Below are 18,952 nucleotides of genomic sequence, written 5' to 3' on the forward strand. Positions count from 1 at the left end.
GGGATTAAACGGACAACAGTAAGTCGAAAGATTAGATAGGAACTTTAGGGGGAAATGAGTTTATGTTAATGAGGGAGGAACAATTCAGAAAAGGAGGGTGAGAATGGTTGTACAACTCAAAGAATGTAATCAATGTCACTAAATTGTACATGTAGAAACTGTTAAATTTGTATACATTTTTGCTGTGCATATTCTCAACAACAACCAAAAAGAATAGGCAAAAATAACAGAAAAGACAGGTAGACTCCTTAAACTGTTTAGAGGTCAGGTGAGGGCCTGCACTGCTCCCATGACTTGTTGCTTTTCCTGTGGAGAAGTCTCCTTCACCTCATGTCCTCAGGGGCGGCCAAGTCCCTGGCTGTGCCACTGTTGAGCACAGGTGCCCTGCCATTTCTCTTTTGAGACCTTCATGTCCAAAGATGGCTGAGGCCCACAGTGAGGACAGGTTGGAGCAGGATGGGGCCAGCCCACGAGGACTGGTAAACCAGAACACTCAATGACTTCGTATAAAGCCTGATACAATGCTGTAGAAATTATAAGTGTATTAATCAAGTAAACACTGAAAAAGACTGATTGGGTGAAGATTAAAACTGAGTTCAATCTGCTCCTTTCTGAGAAATGGGGGCAGCAGATACTAAACTTTAACATTGTTGACTTGCAATGGACCAATAGGAAATACTCATTTAAAAAAACATCTGAATTGAGCTCAAATGTTAATGATACTTTAGCCTATTACTAGGCAACAAGCAAGATTGAGAAATGCTTTTCCAATGATAGAGTAGTTAAGATGCACCCTACCTGCAGAAGTTGCCAAGAGTTTACCTACTGATACAGAGTTTAGTCCTGTGGAAAATGGAATTGACTGTAATCCCAGGTGATTAACAATTCACTGTCACCTGCTAGATACTGAAGTATCTAATACTGAGTTACTAAAACAGGAATTAGGAGTCCTGGTGACACAACGGTTAAGCAATTGTCTGCTAACTGAAAGGTGGCAGTTCGAACCCACCCAGTGGCTCGGTGGGAAAAAAGACCTGGTGATCTGTTCCCATAAAGATTACAGCCTAGAAAACCCCATGGGGCAGTTCCATTGTGTCACATAAGGTTGCTATGAGTTGGAATCGACTTAACAGCACCTAACAACAACAAAAATAGGAAATTACCTAGCAGTTAATGCTTAATTTGACAATAGTAGCCTCATTACTAAGTAAATAAACAGTATGCACATGATGGCTTGTAGTCACTCATTTACCATTGCACCGAATGGCCTTGTTCATGCTCTCGAACTATGCAAATGGCAGACGAGGCAGACTGACTCTCAGCATCCGTTCAGCTGCCTTCCTGGTATGCCTCTCTGTACTGCAGAGGCTGGGAGAAGCTCTATTTCTTTGACTTCCTGCAAATAGTGTTCCAGATGTGAGGACAGTAATACCTAACCTGCTGGAAAGTATGATGGCTGACCATCTGGCATTGATAAATCATATGTGCTGTCTACAAAGCCATCCTGTCCTAGATTGTTCTATCATCACCTTGTGGGGCTTATAATCCAGTCAGAGGACTGTACAGCAAGTTCTTATCAATGGCTCACTGTCTACTTGAAAACAGAAGTCACGGCTTATTGCTGACCTTGTGGAATAGGCATTTTCATTAAAACGTGGATAGTGAAACAGGAAGAAAGTCAACTAAGTATGTAGTTGACAGCAGTTGAGGATGAATGAGCACCATTCTAGAGCGAAGAATTCGTTTTCAAAAAATGCTGGAGAAAGTTTAGGATAGAAAAATGTAGGCAAACATAACGCATGTGCGGTGGATTCTTACTGTTCATGGTAATTACACTGTAGAAAGACCCAGCGAACACTGAATTCGTGAATACCGAGTCAGCGTTCCTGTGAACCTTGAAAGCCAACGCTTTCCCGTCTCCAGTGGGCCCGTCTGGATTCTGTGCTCCTGCTGTGCTCCTGGCTTAAGTCAGTTAATGACACACTATCTGCCCACTAGCTGGGGCTGGAACTATCTTCAAGTCAACAGCCAGGTACCATGCCTTGCTGTCAAAAGTCAAAACCCATCTGCGTCTCCACCCCTGCCATATTCCAACTGAGGCTACCATCATCACCACCAAAACGTTAGCCTGGCTCAGATCCTCTTCTCCAGCTTTGCCTCCCACTGATCCATTCATAATTCATTTTACAATGAACGAACAATTCCAAAACAACGAAGTCTTATCATTCATTCTCTGCTTAAAACTGTTCACTGGCTTCCCGGACCTTTGAACACAACCCAGCTCCTTCATATGGCCTCAAAGACGCCATGTGATCTTGCCCTGGCTTCTTTCTCCAGCTGCTTCTCTCTGCAAGGCCTTCCACTATCACTCCGCCACTCATCCAACTTTCAACAATGCTGAATCTCCCTTTATTCCTCAAATGTGCCACTTTTTCTTTGCCTCTTGGCCTTCTGATTTGCTAGTCTTTTACATGGAACAGTCAGTCTTCTGTTCTGCTTCTGAGATACCTTCCCTGCTCACCCCTGGCCCCTCATGACCAAACCAAAACCTTCATCAGGTGCCAGTCTTATGCCATACTTTCCAGTCCAGGTTGTTATTGATTGAATTGTCTCCCCAAAATACGTATTGTAAACCCTAACCCCTATATGTGTGGCTATAGCCACATTTGAGAATGGCCTCTGTAAGGTTAATGAGGCAGTATTAGGGTAGGTTGTGTCTTAAGTCAATCTCTTTTGAGATATAAAAGAGCAAATTAAGCGAGCCAGCAGACGGGAGAAGACAGGTGCTGTGCCACATGAAGATCACCAGGGAGCTGAGACCAGAAGCTGAAATGAGACAAGGACCTTCTTCCAGAGCTGACAGAGAGAGAAAGCCTTCCCCTAGCCAGCACCCTGAATTCAGACCTCTACTGACAGAGAGAGAAAGCCTCCCCCTAGCCGGCGCCCTGAATTCAGACTTCTACTGACAGAGAGAGAAAGCCTTCCCCTAGCCGGCACCCTGAATCCGGACTTCTAGCCTCCTAAACTGTGAGAGAATACATTTCTGTTGGTTAAAACCACCCACTTGTGGTATTTCTGTTATAGCTGCGCTAGATAACTGAGACACTGGCCATGATTGCCTGGTACTGCACTGTAATAGTCTGGATAGATGGCCTTCTGTACAGACGGGAAGTTCAATGCAGGCAGTTTCTGTCTTCTTCACTGTTATGTCCTGAGCAACTAGCAGTATGTCTACCACATGATGGGCGTTCAATAAATACACTTTGAATGAGTGAAGGTCAAATAAAAGGACAAAGGTAGTGCTTCTAGAAGCACTCACGCACATGGGTATGAAAGCATGAGAAACCACACAAATGTTAGGGCTTTGCTGGACGATCGAAAATCCTGGGATTCAGATGGCTGGGGAGGCTCCCAGTGGAGCTGGGTCAGAGGCAGCAGAAGGGAGTGACAAGCACCAACCTGGTTTCCAGTGGGCTTTTGGTACCAGGTCATGGTGACTACAGATTTTCCTGTCACGTCTGCTTCAACACTGTTTGATTGATCAGAACAATTTATTAACCAGGCTCACTGTGTGTGATAGTGACTGGCAGTCAGCACCCACTCCAATGCTGTTTCTGAGCCTTCCTGTGCTACAGAGGCTGGACGTTACACACGACTCCCATGCAGGTGGGGCTCTGGATGTGAGTTCTATAGGCATGATGGCTGAGTGAATGGCCAGGGAGGAAGGACTACATCTTCAGCCTTTTCTTTACCGCATGTTTACAAAATTCAGAGACAGTAAAACTGGAAGGAATAACTAATGTGCTGATTACAAGAATCAAGGCTCAAAAAAGATCTCGACAGGCTGGAGGGTCTACATGTAGAAGTTTTCCTGGGACAAAGTTCTACACTTGGGACCAAGCAACATTTTGGGGAAGAAATGGCTCAATAGTGGCTTAAAAAAAAAAGACTTCAGATTTTAAGTTCACTCTGACGAAAATAGTGTGGTATGGCTCAAAGAGAGGAAGTGAAACTTAGACCGCATTATTAGGAGTATGATGTTAGGGATGAGGGAGGACAGTCTTAACTACGCACTGGTGAATCCACACTTACAGTTATGACGAAAGTTCTGGGTACGAGGAAGTAACACTAAAACATAGAAGAATGAGGTTAAAGATGAAAAGAAATTTAAATTAGTTGTTTTTACAATTATCCTTTGATTATCTGAACAAGGAAAAGGATCACCAAGTTGGAAGACCTTGTTCTACTGAGAGTGCTTTATATTTCTTTTTAGCAGGTAGGAAGTTATTAGAGAAATCTGCCTTACTCTCTTTGGGTAATATTTAAATTCCATGCTAGAGGGCTAAAGGGTGCTTAAATCATTTTAAAGTCATTTGCCATAAAAACACTAGTCAGAATACTTATGCACATGTTACAAAAATAAACAATTTTTTACTTGTAAAGGAACATAAAATACCTTTCATACCTGAACCAAGCAGTGGTGATCGGTTGAGCTGAGTGTTGGCCTGGTGTGACGGTGGTGTCTCCACCATGTTTGTGTTGGTGGTGGTGGTGGTGGTGGTGTTGGTTGTGGTACTGCTCTGGATAACTGGGTTGTTTCTATCCCACATGTTTACAGTTTTATTGTTGTAGTTGCTTGGGTCACCCCAAGCCGAGGTACCATCATCAATTTCCATTTTGCGTCGAATGGAGGGTGGAGAAGGTTCTTCCCAGCCAGTGGCCTCACTGCTGTCCTTCTGCTTGACTGGTACTGGCCCTCCGATCCACCCTGTTCCTGTCTGTTTAACAGAAGCAGCTCCTCCCCAGTTACTCACATTGATGTCTTGGGGTTTGTTAGCCCAGTTCTGTTGGGGGCCAGGCTTTAAAGACTCCCCCCAGTTTGTACCTGGATTGACCTTTGCATTTGTGCCATTGCCCCATCCGCTGGTCCCAGCCCTCGCAGCATCGTTCCAACCCGGCCCTGATCTACTGTTGTCAGCATCCCAGCCAGATCCATTTTTCTTCCCATCCCCCAGGTGACCAAGGACAGACGATGAGTCTCCCCAGTCGCTCCCTCCTGCGCTCCAGGCAGGACCGGATTTCTGTCCATCTCCCCAGTTTTGAGATTTGGGTTTCTGAGGCTCACCCCATGTAGGTGACTTGTCCTCCTGACTGACGGTCCCACTCCAAGCATGGCCACTCTTGGCGGCAGCAGCATTATTAACAGCAGTAGAGCTTATTGAGTCCCCCCACACCCCTGGGCCGTTTGGCGCTTTGTTGTTGCTGTCTCCCCAACCTGTGTTTGCTGGCACAGCAGCAGGGGGTGAGCTGACCCACCCAGATACTGAAGAGGTATTTGTACTGTTCGTGATGGACCCATCGTTCTTGCCCCCTGAGTCTGAAGGCTGAGTAGCTGCACAACCCCAGGCCTCTGTCCCGTTGTCAGTTTTCCTCTCAGACCTCGGGGATTCTTCAAATTCCCAGGCAGTGTTCTGCTTTACAGGAGTCTGTCCCCAACCAGTGTTAGACAGGACTCTGGGGTCAAGATCATTCCTCGGCAACTGGATGTGCCCTTGGTCTACAACCCCTTTATCTCGCCTGCGGCATTCTCCGGCTCCTTCCTTCCCGGTGCTTCCTTCATTGTGATGGCCAGAACCGTCATTGCTTCCTTCGCTTGTGGCAGTTCCAGAAGATGCAGCTTTGGCCCAAGAGTTCATCTGTTCACTGCCAGGTGGCACGGCAGGATTCTGGCTGCTAACACTAGGACTGTCCCACCCTGTTGATCCTTTCCCACTGATGTCATTACTGGAATGCTGGTTTGGGTGCTTTCCCCATTCCCCATTCACACCATTGGAGATGCTGCGGCTGGGGTGGCCCCAAGCTCCCGAATGGATATTACCAACACCACTGTTGCCACTGCCCCTGCCCCAAGCAAGTATTCCAGGACCAGCAGGTGGTCCCGAATCCCAAGCATTTCCTCCATTCCCTTCTTTCTGCACAGCACTGTTGGATCCATTTTGTTTAGCACTTAATGCTGAGTTCACAGTGTCTCCATTCCCCTGATTGAACCCAGAATTGCTATTTCCTGTGGCAGGGTTACCTGGGGACAGTCCCCACACAGAACTGCTTATTCCTTCACCACCGCCCCCACTGACTTGAGAAACTGATGATCCATTAGCACCAGGAAGGCCTTGCAGGTGGGGCGGGATGATGGCTCCCATACCAACAGCCATCCCCCAGTTTGGCAGTCCGTTTGTCTGCATTGCATTGATAGGGTTTGGTGAAGAGTTCATGGGGTTAGTGTTATTTGGTCCATCAGTGTTAAGGTTCTGAGGTTGTACGCTGAAAGACACATTCTGAGAAGTGGACGTTTGTGGGTCTGTGCTCTCTTGCGGCAGCAAGTTTCCCCAAGCACCTAAAGTGCCTGTTGGGTTCCCATTCTGGTTGCCCATGTTTTGACCTATGGCACTGACTGGACTGCAAATACTGGAAGGGTTGCCTGTTGCCACAGTTCCTTCATGTCCAAGTACAGGCCAGGCAGCTGGGTTAGCATTAGGATTAAGGTTAAGATTAATGCCAGCATTGGAGTTGGAAGCACCCCAGCAGTTCTGACTTCCACCATCTCCAATCATGTTGTCCACTTTTCCATCCCCACCACCAATGGAGCAGTGAGCGAGGACAGAGCTGGAGCCTGTGGCTACACCCCACACTCGGGCTGAATTCCCATTGCCGTTGGCTCCACCTGCTCCAAGGGCACTCTGATTCGAAGTGCTGTGGACGAGTGTGCCACTGGTACCATTATTGCCATTTGTCTTCTTTGTATGTCCAGTGAAGTTGCCCTGGGCACTCCCTGTAGCCATGCTCCTGTTCTCCGAGCCACAGTAGGAGGCAGAGTCAGTGTCTGTGGTACATTCTGAGGCAGACTCCGTCTCGGCTCCTGTGATGGAAGGCCCCGCCTCCTTGTCAGTCCTGTCTACTATCACTTTATCCCAGCTGCAGTTGGCTTCGCTTCTGTAAGTAGGCTGCTGTCCCCAGTGGGGACTTTCATAATGATCTGCCAATCCACTGTGGCTGAGATCTGAAAAAGATGAAACAAAATTCACAATTAGATCTCCCTCCCATCTGTTAATGAATCCACTGTGAACTAGTCTTTGGGGAAGCCCTTCATTTTCAAGTTTTCAGTTTTGAAGGACAAATGCTAAAAATGACTTAAAGAAACAAAAGTTATTTATCTTCTTAATAGCTCCCCTTTAAAAAAAGTTTAGTGTTTTAAAAATTGTATAAATTCTTACCGCCACACCGTACTATTATCCCTCTTGAGAAGACCCTTCCGCAGTGCACATCAGCGTCTTTGAAAGCGCTCGTAGAAAAGAAAGCTGCTTAACCTGAATGTAGCAGGTCTCAAGTTTATGTGGCTACGCAGTATCTGTAAATACCTCAGACTCTTTGGGAAACGCTGGCAAGGACACTAAGTTCCAATGGACTTTTGAAGACAACCTTATGGGTTTTTCAAGGCATCTAATTAGAGTTACAGCCTATGTGGAAGTTATCACAGCTCTTTTGGTGGGGAAGAATTGTAAACACATTGCAGTCATATACCAGAGAACCAGTATTTTGGGGGCGGGGGGGGCCAAGGGAGAGAAAAGAGAGACGGGGAGAGAAGAGATATTAGAGAATGTGATTTTAAGTTTTCAAGGACACTAAGGGTAGGAAAAACCTAGTTACGTTGTTTTATCTGACTTTCCAGCAATTACGGTTTATCAGAGTCCTGTGTATTAATAAAAAATATCCTCTGCCCTACAGGATCTTTTCTAAGAATCCCTTCCACATGTGTATGTTATTTCCTTAAACAGCACCTAGTCTTTTCTTCGGAGACACCAGAAAAATTTTACATGATGCCTTCCTACCTCTCGCTCTTATGATCCTTTTAAAGGATCCACTATTTGGCATTGGCATTTTATCTCTGATGATTCCCTACTGTTTGAGTATTTCCAACATTGCAATCCATCTTATACTCCGATAAAGTTTCCAGCAGACTTTATTTGAAGTATGTTATCATTCAAGAAGTAAAAGCAATGTTAAAAATCATGGAACCCAAACATAAAACAAACTCGCACAATTTACAAATCCTTGACAAAGTTTCTTCAAATAGTATGATACACACATAAATTGCAATCAATCACTCTTTTAGAACTGCGGTGCAATGAAGTACTTAACATGGTCCTTCCAGCCATGGTCTTTCTGACTCACACACAATGACTTAGTGGGACTATGCAAATAAGGTATACGGAACCTGTGATGGTTAGGGTTATGTGTTAACTTGGCCAGCCTATGATCCTCAGTATTGTATGACTGTCCTTCATTTTGTGATGTGATGTAATTATCCTCCATTTTATGTGCTGTAAATCCTAACCTCTATATGTTAATGAGGGAGGATTAGTGTACCCTGAGTCGCAGCCTTGCAGGAGGGCACGACTCAAGCCCCCTCACTCGAGTTACCCCCTGCATCCAACGTATATATGAAGGTGCTCTGGAGGGGCTCTTGCTCTCTCTCTCTCTCACATTGGATCCTGTGTCTGGTACATGATCATCTTGGGACTTGAGTCAGGGGTCTACTATCTGACCTGCAGATTCTATGATTCACTGGCTTCCACAGCCCCGTGGGCCAGCGGCCTATTGTGTCACCTGATTCGCCAGCTTCTGAAGCTTTGTGAGACAGCAGCCTGTGGTCTGATCTGCCTGTTCGGGTTCGTCAGTCCCTGCAGCCATGTAGCTTGGGAGAAGCCTACACCTGACCTAGGGATTTCGGACTTGCTAGCCTCCTTAGTCATCTGAGCCGTTTCCCTGATACAGTTCGTGAATTCTGCGAGACATTGCCGTGAATTACAGAATTCAAAGATAGGAAGGAGTGTACTGAGGGGAAGGGGAGCAGTTGGTATTAGAGATGATGCGACAGCAGTTTGGAAAAGTTGGACATTTGGGACATCTTTAATCTCTGTCACACAGGAACCAGCTTTGTGCTGATCCTTATAAAAGAAATTATTCTTTTAAGAATTTTTAAATCATCAAATTCTCACCAAATTTATTCTAACAAGAATCTTATTTGTAGACAGTAAAACATGAGTTTCCCAAAGAAATTCTTTTAAAGTTTGATTGAGCTAAAGGGGAGAAAAGGAAGTGTGTCAAGAATGCACACAATGGAGGTGGAGCCAAGATGGTGGAACAGACAGATGCTTCCATCCAGCCCTATTTACAAGAAAGGCCCGAAAAAACAAGTGAAACGAGTATATTTGTGACAAACTGGGAGCCCTGGACATCAAAGGCAAGCTTAGACAACAAACTGAGGGGCAGGGGGAGGAAGAGGCCCTCAGAAGTGGAGAAGAGTTACCGGACCTGAATCGCGGGGAGCCCTCAGGCACCATTCCCGGAGTGGCAGCGGGCTGGTACTAGCGTTCAGCCTCAGTTTCCCCAGGGAGAAGCAGCCAGCCACATAGCCCACTCACACCTCCAGAACCTGAGGAAAATGGTGCTCTTGCAAAAGCTAAGTACTTGTGTATATTTTACCGTGCCCCGCCCCCACCCCAAAGCCGGCTTCAGCGGCTGAATCCCTGGGCCTGAGATAGACCCTGGTGAGCACCTACAGCCATCCTCCTGGCCTTGGGGAAGGAAAAAAATTGCAACTGCGGGAAAAAGATAATTTGCTAGCTCCATTAACCAGGGGAGCTCAGGACAGAAGCGGCTCCTGTCCAGGCATAAACTGTCCATGGACCTTGTGTATCTTTCCCTTCTGCATGGACCTGTGTCGGCGTATTTCAGGAGAATAGGCCCTTGTTGGCAAACTCCAACCATTTCAGCTCTGCAGTGCAGAGGTGGGTGTTTGACGTTTGACATTGCTTTGCCTATTAAACAAGGTCCTCACCTACCCACAACAGGGACCTAAGGACTGGTAGCTCCACTCAAGTCACCCAGCCACCTGCAACAGGGGTCCAAAGACAACTCGTGCCTTCCAGTCCTTACAACCAAAAACTTTGGGTGGCCACAGTCCCTCTGCAGAACCTACCCACCAGCGCGCTTTATGGAACAGAGATGCGTTTTCCTCAGAGACACTTGGGGGTAGGTTCTCAGCCCCCTGCCTTATTCACAGCGTCACCCGCTGCTGCAATCAGATACCAGTATATATGCAAATCATCCCTGTCCCTCTAAGACTGTAGGAGAGAGCCTGTACCACACACTTGACATCAGCTACCTGGAAACCTGAGCTGAATTCATACAAGAAAACTGAATGGACTCCTAGACTGATATACCTGATAACAGCTCTAGCCAGCTGGGGACAAGACACCAGAGCTCCAAAGGCGAAAATAATCAAGCTAGCTCACTCAAGCAACCAATAGGGGTATACCATAACATAACAAAGCAAGCAGCTACGACACAGTAAGCAAGCATAAACTAATACAATAACTTATAGATGGCTCAGAGACAACAGTCAATATCAAGTCACATAAAGAAACAGGCCATGATCAGCTCAAGAGGCTCTCAAAACAAAGAATCCAGGGATCTTTTAGATGAAAGTGCATTCCTGGAATTACCAGATGCAGAATACAAAACTTTAATATACAGAACCCTCCAAGACATCAGGAAGGAAATGAGGCAATACGCAGAACAAGCCAAGGAACACACAGATAAAGAAACTGAAGAAACCAGAAAGTTTATTCAGGCACATAATGAAAAGTTTAATAAGCTGGAAAAATCCATAGACAGACAGCAATCAGAAATTTGGAAGATTAACAATAAAATTACAGAATTAGATAACTCAATAGAAAGTCAGTGGAGCAAAATTAAGCAAGTAGAAGCCAGAATTTCTGAACTCGAAGATAAATGACTTGGCACTAATATATTTGAAGAAAAATCAGATAAAAGAATTTAAAAAAATGAGGAAACCTTAAGAATCACGTGGGACTCTTTCAAGAGAAATAACCTACGAGTGATTGGAGTACCAAAACAGGGAGGAATAACAGAAAATACAGAGAAAATTGTTGAAGATTTGTTGGCAAAAAACTTCCCTGATATTGTGAAAGATGAGAAGATATGTATCCAAGATGCTCATCAAACTGTACATAAGGTAGATCTAAAAAGAAAGTCACCAAGACATATTATAATCAAACTTGACAAAACCAAAGATAAAGAGAGAATTATAAGAGCAGCAAGGGATAAATGAAAAGTCACCTACAAAGGAGAGCCAATAAGAATAAGCTCGGACTAGTCAGCAGAAACCATGCAGGCAAGAAGACAATGCGATGACATATTTAAAAAACTGAAGGAAAAAAACTGCCTGCCAAGAATCATATATCCATCAAAACTGTCTCTTAAATATGAAGGTGAAATTAAGACATTTCCAGATAAACACAAGTTGAGGGAATTCGTAAAAACCAAACCAAAACTGCAAGAAATACCAAAGGGAGTTCTTTGGATGGAAAATCAATAATATCAGATATCAGCCCAAGACTAGAAAACTGGGCAGAGCAACCAGAAGTCAACCCAGACAGGGAAATCCAAAAAAACAAAGCAAGATTTGAAAAAAAAAAAAAAAAAGCCCAACACAGGGTAACGGCGATGTTATTATATAAAAGGCAACATTAAAATAATAAAGAGGGACAAAGAAATATAATCATACACCTTCCATATGGAGAGGAAGATATGGTGATACAAAGAAATAAAAGTTAGGTTTACATTTAGAAAAATAGAGGTAAATAATAAGGTAACCACAAAGGAGACAAACTATCCTACTCCTCAAAATAAAATATAAGGGAAAAGTACAGACTCAGCAGAAACAAAATCAACAACAACAAATAAGAGGAAAGGACAATATATAAAGAAAATCTACACAGCACATAAAATCAAGTGGGAAAAAGAAACTACCAACACACAAAAAAAAGACTTCAAAATGATAGCATTAAATTCATACCTATCCATAATTACCCTGAATGTAAACGGACTAAATGCGCCAATAAAGACACAGAGAGTGGCAGAATGGATTAAAAAACAAGATTCATCTATATGCTGCCTACAATGGATACACCTTAGACTTAGACACAAACTAAAACTCAAAGAATGGAAAAAATATATCAAGCAAACAACAAAAAAGAGCAGGAATGGCAATATTAATTTCTGACAAAATAGACTTTAAAGTTAAATCCATCATAAAGGATAATGATTAAAGGGACAATACACCAAGAAGATACAACCATATTAAATATTTATGCACCCCATGACAGGGCTGCAAGATACATCAAACAAAGTCTATCAGCATTGAAAAGTGAGATAGCTCCACAATAATAGTAGGAGACTTCCACACACCACTCTCGGTGAAGGACAGGATATCCAGAAAGAAGTTCAATAAAGACACGGAAGATCTAAATGCGAAAATCAACCAACTTGACCTCGTGGACATATACAGGACACTCCACCCAACAGCAACCAACTATACTTTCTTTTCTAGTGCACAGGGAACATTCTCTAGAATAGACCACATATTAGGTCATAAAGCAAGCCTCAGCAGAATCCAAAACATTGAAATATTACAAAGCATCTTCTCTGACCATAAGGCCATAAAAGCGGAAATCAATAACAGGAAAAGCAGAGAAAAGAAATCAAACACTTGGAAACTGAACAATACCATGTTCAAAAAACAATGGATTATAGAAGACATTAAGGATGGAATAAAGAAATTCAGAGAATCCGATGAGAATGAAAACACTTCCTATCAGAACCTTTGAGACACAGCAAAAGCGATGCACAGAGGCCAATTTATATCAATAAATGTACACAACCAAAAAGAGGAAAGGGCCAAAATCAAAGAATTATCCCTACAACTTGAACAAATAGAAAGAGAGCAACAAAAGAAACCCACAGGCACCAGAAGAAAGCAAATAATAAAAATTAGAGCTGAACTCAATGAAATAGAAAACAGAAAAACAATTGAAAGAATTAACAAGACCAAAAGCTGTTTTTTTGAAAAACTCAACAAAATTGATAAACCATTGGCCAAACTGACAAAAGAAAAACAGGAGAGGAAGCAAATAACCCGAATGAGAAATGAGATGGGCGACATTCAACAGACCCAACTGAAATTAAAAGAATCATATCAGATTACTATGAAAAACTACACTCAAACAAATTTGAAAACCTAGAAGAAATGGATGAATTCCTAGAAACACACTACCTACCTAAACTAACACAAACAGAGGTAGAACAACTAAAGAGACCTATCACAACAGAAGAGGTTGAAAAGATAATCAAAAAACTCCCAACAAAAAAAAGCCCTGGTCCAGATGGCTTCACTGCAGAGTTCTAACAAACTTTCAGAGAAGAGTTAACACCACTACTACTAAAGGTATTTCGGAGCACAGAAAAGGACGGAATACTACCAAACTCATTCTATGAAGCCACTATATCCCTGATCCCAAAACCAGGTAAAGACACCATAAAAAAAAGAAAATTATAGACCTATATCCCTCATGAATGTAGATGCAAAAATCCTCAACAAAATTCTAGCCAATAGAATTCAACAACATATCAAAAAAATAATTCACCATGACCAAGTGGGATTCATACCAGGTATGCAGGGATGGTTTCAACATTAGGAAAACAATTAATGTAATCCACCACATAAATAAAACAAAAGACAAGAATCACATGATTTTATCAATTGATGCAGAAAAGGCATTTGACAAAGTTCAACACTCATTCATGATAAAAACTCTCAGCAAAGTAGGAATAGAAGAAAAATTCCTCAACATAATAAAGGGCATTTATACAAAGGCAACAGTCAACACCACCCTAAATGGAGAGAGCCTGAAAAACATTCCCATTGAGAGCGGGAACCAGACAAGGATGCCCTTTATCACAGCTCTTATTCAACATTGTCCTGGAAGTCCTAGCCAGAGCAATTAGGCTAGATAAAGAAATAAAAGGCATCCAGATTGGCAAGGAAGAAGTAAAAGTATCTCTATTTGCAGATGACATGATCTTATACACAGAAAACCCTAAGGAATCTTCCAGAAAACTACTGAAACTAATAGAAGAGTTCGGCAGAATATCGGGATATAAGATAAACATACAAAAATCAGCTGGATTCCTCTACACCAACAAAAAGAGGAATTCACCAAATCAATGCCATTTACTGTAGCCCCCAAGAAGATAAAATACTTAGGATTAAATCTTACCAGAGATGTAAAAGACTTATACAAAGAAAACTACAGTACACTTCTGCAAGAAACCAAAAGAGACTTACGTAAGTGGAAAAACATACCTTGCTCGTGGATAGGAAGACTTAACATTATAAAAACGTCTATTCTACCAAAAGCAATCTATACATTTAATGCAATTCTGATCCAAATCCCAATGACATTCTTTAATGAGATGGAGAAACAAATCACCAATTTCATACGAAGGGAAAGAGGCCCCGGATAAATAAGGCATTACTGAAAGAGAAGAGCAAAGTGGGAGGCCTTACTCTACCTGATTTTAGAACCTATTATACTGCCACATTAGTCAAAACAGACTGGTACTGGTACAACAACAGATACATGGACCAATGGAACAGAATTGAGAATCCAGACATAAATCCATCCACATATGAAAAAAAAAAAAAAAATGAGCAGGTGATATTTGACAAAGGCCCCAAATCAGTTAAATGGGGAAAGACAGTCTTTTTTAACAAATGGTGCTGGCATAACTTGATATCCATCTGCAAAAAAATGAAACAAGACCCATACCTCGCTCCACGCACAAAAACTAACTGAAAATGGATCAAAGACCTAAATATAAAATCTAAAATGATAAAGATCATGGAAGAAAAAATAGGGACAACGTTAGGAGCCCTAATACATGGCATAAACAGTATACAAAACATTACAAGGAATGTAGAAGAAAAACTAGATAACTGGGAGCTCCTAAAAATCAAACACCTATGCTCATCCAAAGACTTCACCAAAAGTGTAAAAAGACCACCTACAGACTGGGAAAAAGTTTTTAGCTATGACATTTCTGATCAGCGCCTGATCTCTAAAATCTACATACTGCAAAAAGTCAACTGCAAAAAGACAAATAACCTAATTAAAAAATGGGCAAAAGATCTGAATAGACACTTCACTAAAGACATTCAGGTAGCTAAGAGATATATAAGGAAATGTTCACGATCATTAACCATTAGAGAAATCCAGATCAAAACTACAATGAGATTTCATCTCACTCCAAAAAGGCTGGCATTAACCCAAAAAACACAAAATAATAAATGTTGGAGAGGCTGTGGAGAGACTGGAACACTTCTACACTGCTGGTGGGAATGTCAAATGGTACAACACTTTGGAAATCGATTTGGCGCTTCCTTAAAATTTCGGAAATAGAAGTACCATAGGTTCCAACAATCCCACTCCTTGGAATATATCTTAGAGAAATAAGAGCCTTTACACAAACAGATATACGCACACCCATGTTTACTGCAGCACTGTTTACAATAGCAAAAAGATGGAAGCAACCAAGGTGCCCATCAATGGATGAATGGATAAATAAATTATGGTATATTCACACAATGGAATACTACGCATTGATAAAGAACAGTGAGGAATCTGTGAAACATTTTATAACATGGAGGGACTTGGAAGGCATTATGCTGAGTGAAATTAGTCAGCTGCAAAAGGACAAATATTGTATAAAAACCACTATTATAAGAATTTGAGAAATAGTTTAAACAGAGAAGAAAATATTCTTTGATGGTTACGAGACAGGGGAGGGAGGGAGTGTGGGAGAGGGTCATTAATTAGATAGTAAAAAAAAAAAGATAAGAACTATTTTAGGTGAAGGGAAAGACAGCACAGGATACAGGGGAGATCAGCACAATTGGACTAAACCAAAAGCAAAGAAGTTTCCTGAATAAACTGAATGCTTCAAGGGCCAGCGTAGCAGGGGTGGGGGCCTGGGGACCATGGTTTCAGGGGACATCTAAGTCAATCGGCATAATAAAATCTATTAAGAAAACATTCTGCATCCCACTTTGAAGAGTGGCGTCTGGGGCCTTAATCGCTAGCAAGCGGCCGTCTAAGATGCATCAATTGGTCTCAATCCACCTGGATCAAAGGAGAATGAAGAACACCAAGGACACAAAGCGATTAGAAGCCCAAGTGACAGAAAGAGCCACATGAACCAGAGACTGCATCATCCTGAGACCAGAAGAACTAGATGGTGCCTAGCTACAACCGATGGCTGCCCTGACAGGGAACACAGCAGAGAACCCCTGAGGGAGCACTGACAGGGAACACAGCAGAGAACCCCTGAGGGAGCAGGAGAGCAGTGGGATACAGACTCCAAATTCTCGTAAGACCAGACGTAATGGTCTGACTGAGACTAGAAGGATCCCGGTGGTCATGGCCCCCAAACCTTCTGCTGACCCAGGACAGGAACCATTCCCAAAGCCAACTCTTCAGACATGGATTGGACTGGACAATGGGTTGGAGATGGATGCTGGTGAGGAGTGAGATTCTTGGATCAGGTGGACACTTGAGACTATGTTGGCATCTCCTGCCTGGAGGGGAGACGATAGGGTGGAAGGGGTTAGAAGCTGGTGAAATGGTCACGAAAAGAGAGAACGGAGGGAGAGAGCGGGCTGTCTCATTAGAGGGAGAGTAATTTTGAGTGTGTAGCAAGGTGTTTTTTTTTAGAAGGTATATATGGGTTTTTGTGTGAGAGACTGACTTGATCTGTAAACTTTTACTTAAAGCACAATAAAAATTAAAAAAAAAAAAAAAGGAACGAACATGACCACTAGAGAGAATATACTAAAGCTAATATAAACCTTCTTAAAGAGACTTAAAAATTTTTTTTGTGTTGCCTGATTTTAAAGGAATTTTTTTTTTTAATTGTCAAATATTGCTTTTGACTCTGTAGCCCTGGTTTATGACACCCCTCCCCCCACGATTTTGCATACTATAAAAACTATCTTCTGTAAAACTGATTGAGCTAAAATGAGCTATTTATCATTTAACACAGAAAATAAGACCAAGTTAAGAAAACAGATTATCGCCCGGTTACTGGCAAATACGACCATTGCTCCTTCTACCAGCTGTGTGCCCCTGGCCAGCCAGCCTCATGGATGGGTGTATGATTCACCAGCCTTGTCTGGCAACTCCTTGGAATTGTGCCCAGGGGAAAATGCCCCCTCTAATGTCCCCTCACGACACCTCGGGGGAATCAGCACTTTGTTAATGGTAGACTTTGAGAGCTTGATATTTAAAGATTCCTCTGGCCCCAAATTTTTTAAATAATTTATTTTTGTTGCTGTTGAAAATATACACAGCAAAAATACACCAATTCATCAATTTCTACATGTAAAACTCAGTGACACTGACTGCATTCTTCAAGTTGTACAGCCATTCTCACCCTTTCCTGAACTGTTTGTTCCTCCCCATTAACATAAACTCACTGCCCCCTAAACTTCCTGTCTAACCTCTCAATTGCTGTTGTCAATCTGATCCTGTGTATAGTTTTTGTTTTTTGCTGCAATGGTTTTTTTTTTTTCTTCCGAATTTGTACTTTAGATGAAGGTTTATAGAAGAAACTAGCTTCTCATTAAACAGTACACATACTGTTTTATGACATTGCTTAACAACTCCACAACATGTCAACACTCTCCCTTCTTGACCTTGGGTTCCCCATTACCAGCTTTCCTATCCCCTTCTGCCCCATATATAGTTCTTCAAAAGGGCACCAAAAAAAAAAAAAGGCAGCGTGACAGAATCACACTCATCTCTTAAGTAATACTTTAGAGAACACGAGTTACACAACAGGTTTGAAAACAGGCTTTATTCTACATATACAAAGATATGATGCAGAAGAAGGATGACATTACAAGCTAGTGAAGAAAGGAAGGACTAGCCAATAATGCTGTTGGACAAGCGGCTAGGCACATGAAAAAAATAAAAGTAGATCCCTACCTCATATCATACACAAAAATAAACCCTAGACAGAATAAAGACTTAATTGTGAAAACTGAAACTTTTTCAACCTTAAGAACAAAATACAGGAGATATTTCTATGATCTTGGAAACTATATCTTCTTATACTCATCTAAACCAAACTCATTGCTGTCGAGTCAATTCTGACTCATAGGAACCCTATAGGACAGAGTAGAACTGCCCCATAGGGTTTCCAAGGAGCGCCTGGTGGATTCGAACTACCGACCTTTTTTGTTTAGCAGCCATAAGCACTTAAACACTATGCCACCAGGGTTTCCATATCTTCTTATAGAAGACATAAAATGCATAAGCTGTAAAAGTTCATAAATTTGACTATGTTAATATTAAAAACATTTGTATGACAAAAGATATCATATAAAGGAAGCTGTTGAGAGGAAAAAAAAAAGCCACAGATAGGGAGAAAATGTAACAGATTAAGGATGCTTATCAAAATAAAAAACTCCTACAAATCAGTATAAAAAGACCAAAAACTCAACAAAAAAATGGGGAAAGGACAGTTAACAGGTATTTCAGAAGAACAATACAAAAAAACTTGTCAGCTCTAAAAAGGTGATGTTGAACTATATAATCCCTAAGGTCCTCAGCTCTAAAATCTATACTTTCCAGAGCTTATGTATATGCTACACTTTAACATGAGAATCATAAAAAAAATATTAAGTAACATATTTGGCACAGTTAATGTCAACTATAATATTAAAACAAAGATTTTTTTTTTTTAATTTAATTTTTTTTTATTGTGCTTTAGTACACGAGAGGTCAGCACAACTGGACTAAACCAAAAGCAAAGAAGTTTCCTGAATAAACTGAACGCTTCAAAGGCCAGTGTAGCAGGGGCAGGGGTTTGGGGACCATGGTTTCAGCAGACATTTAAGTCAACTGGCATAATAAAATCTATTAAGAAAAATTCTGCACCCCACTTTGGAGAGTGGTGTCTGGGGTCTTAA

General features: G+C 42.0%; 1 protein-coding gene across 9 annotated transcripts in view; it reads right to left on the bottom strand.

Moving 5' to 3' along the window:
* Positions 1-18,952, bottom strand: part of TNRC6C (trinucleotide repeat containing adaptor 6C) — a 124,069-nt gene that overhangs the window by 40,800 nt on the left and 64,317 nt on the right. For all 9 annotated transcript variants that reach the window (XM_064270653.1, XM_064270650.1, XM_064270652.1 and 6 more), the window contains one exon: positions 4,466-7,057. In XM_064270653.1, coding sequence (XP_064126723.1) covers positions 4,466-6,839 — 2,374 coding nt within the window. In that variant the 5' untranslated portion in view covers positions 6,840-7,057. The remainder of the gene's footprint in view (positions 1-4,465; positions 7,058-18,952) is intronic.

Source organism: Loxodonta africana, chromosome 18, assembly GCF_030014295.1.
Source record: "Loxodonta africana isolate mLoxAfr1 chromosome 18, mLoxAfr1.hap2, whole genome shotgun sequence".
Taxonomy (NCBI): Eukaryota; Metazoa; Chordata; class Mammalia; order Proboscidea; family Elephantidae; genus Loxodonta; species Loxodonta africana.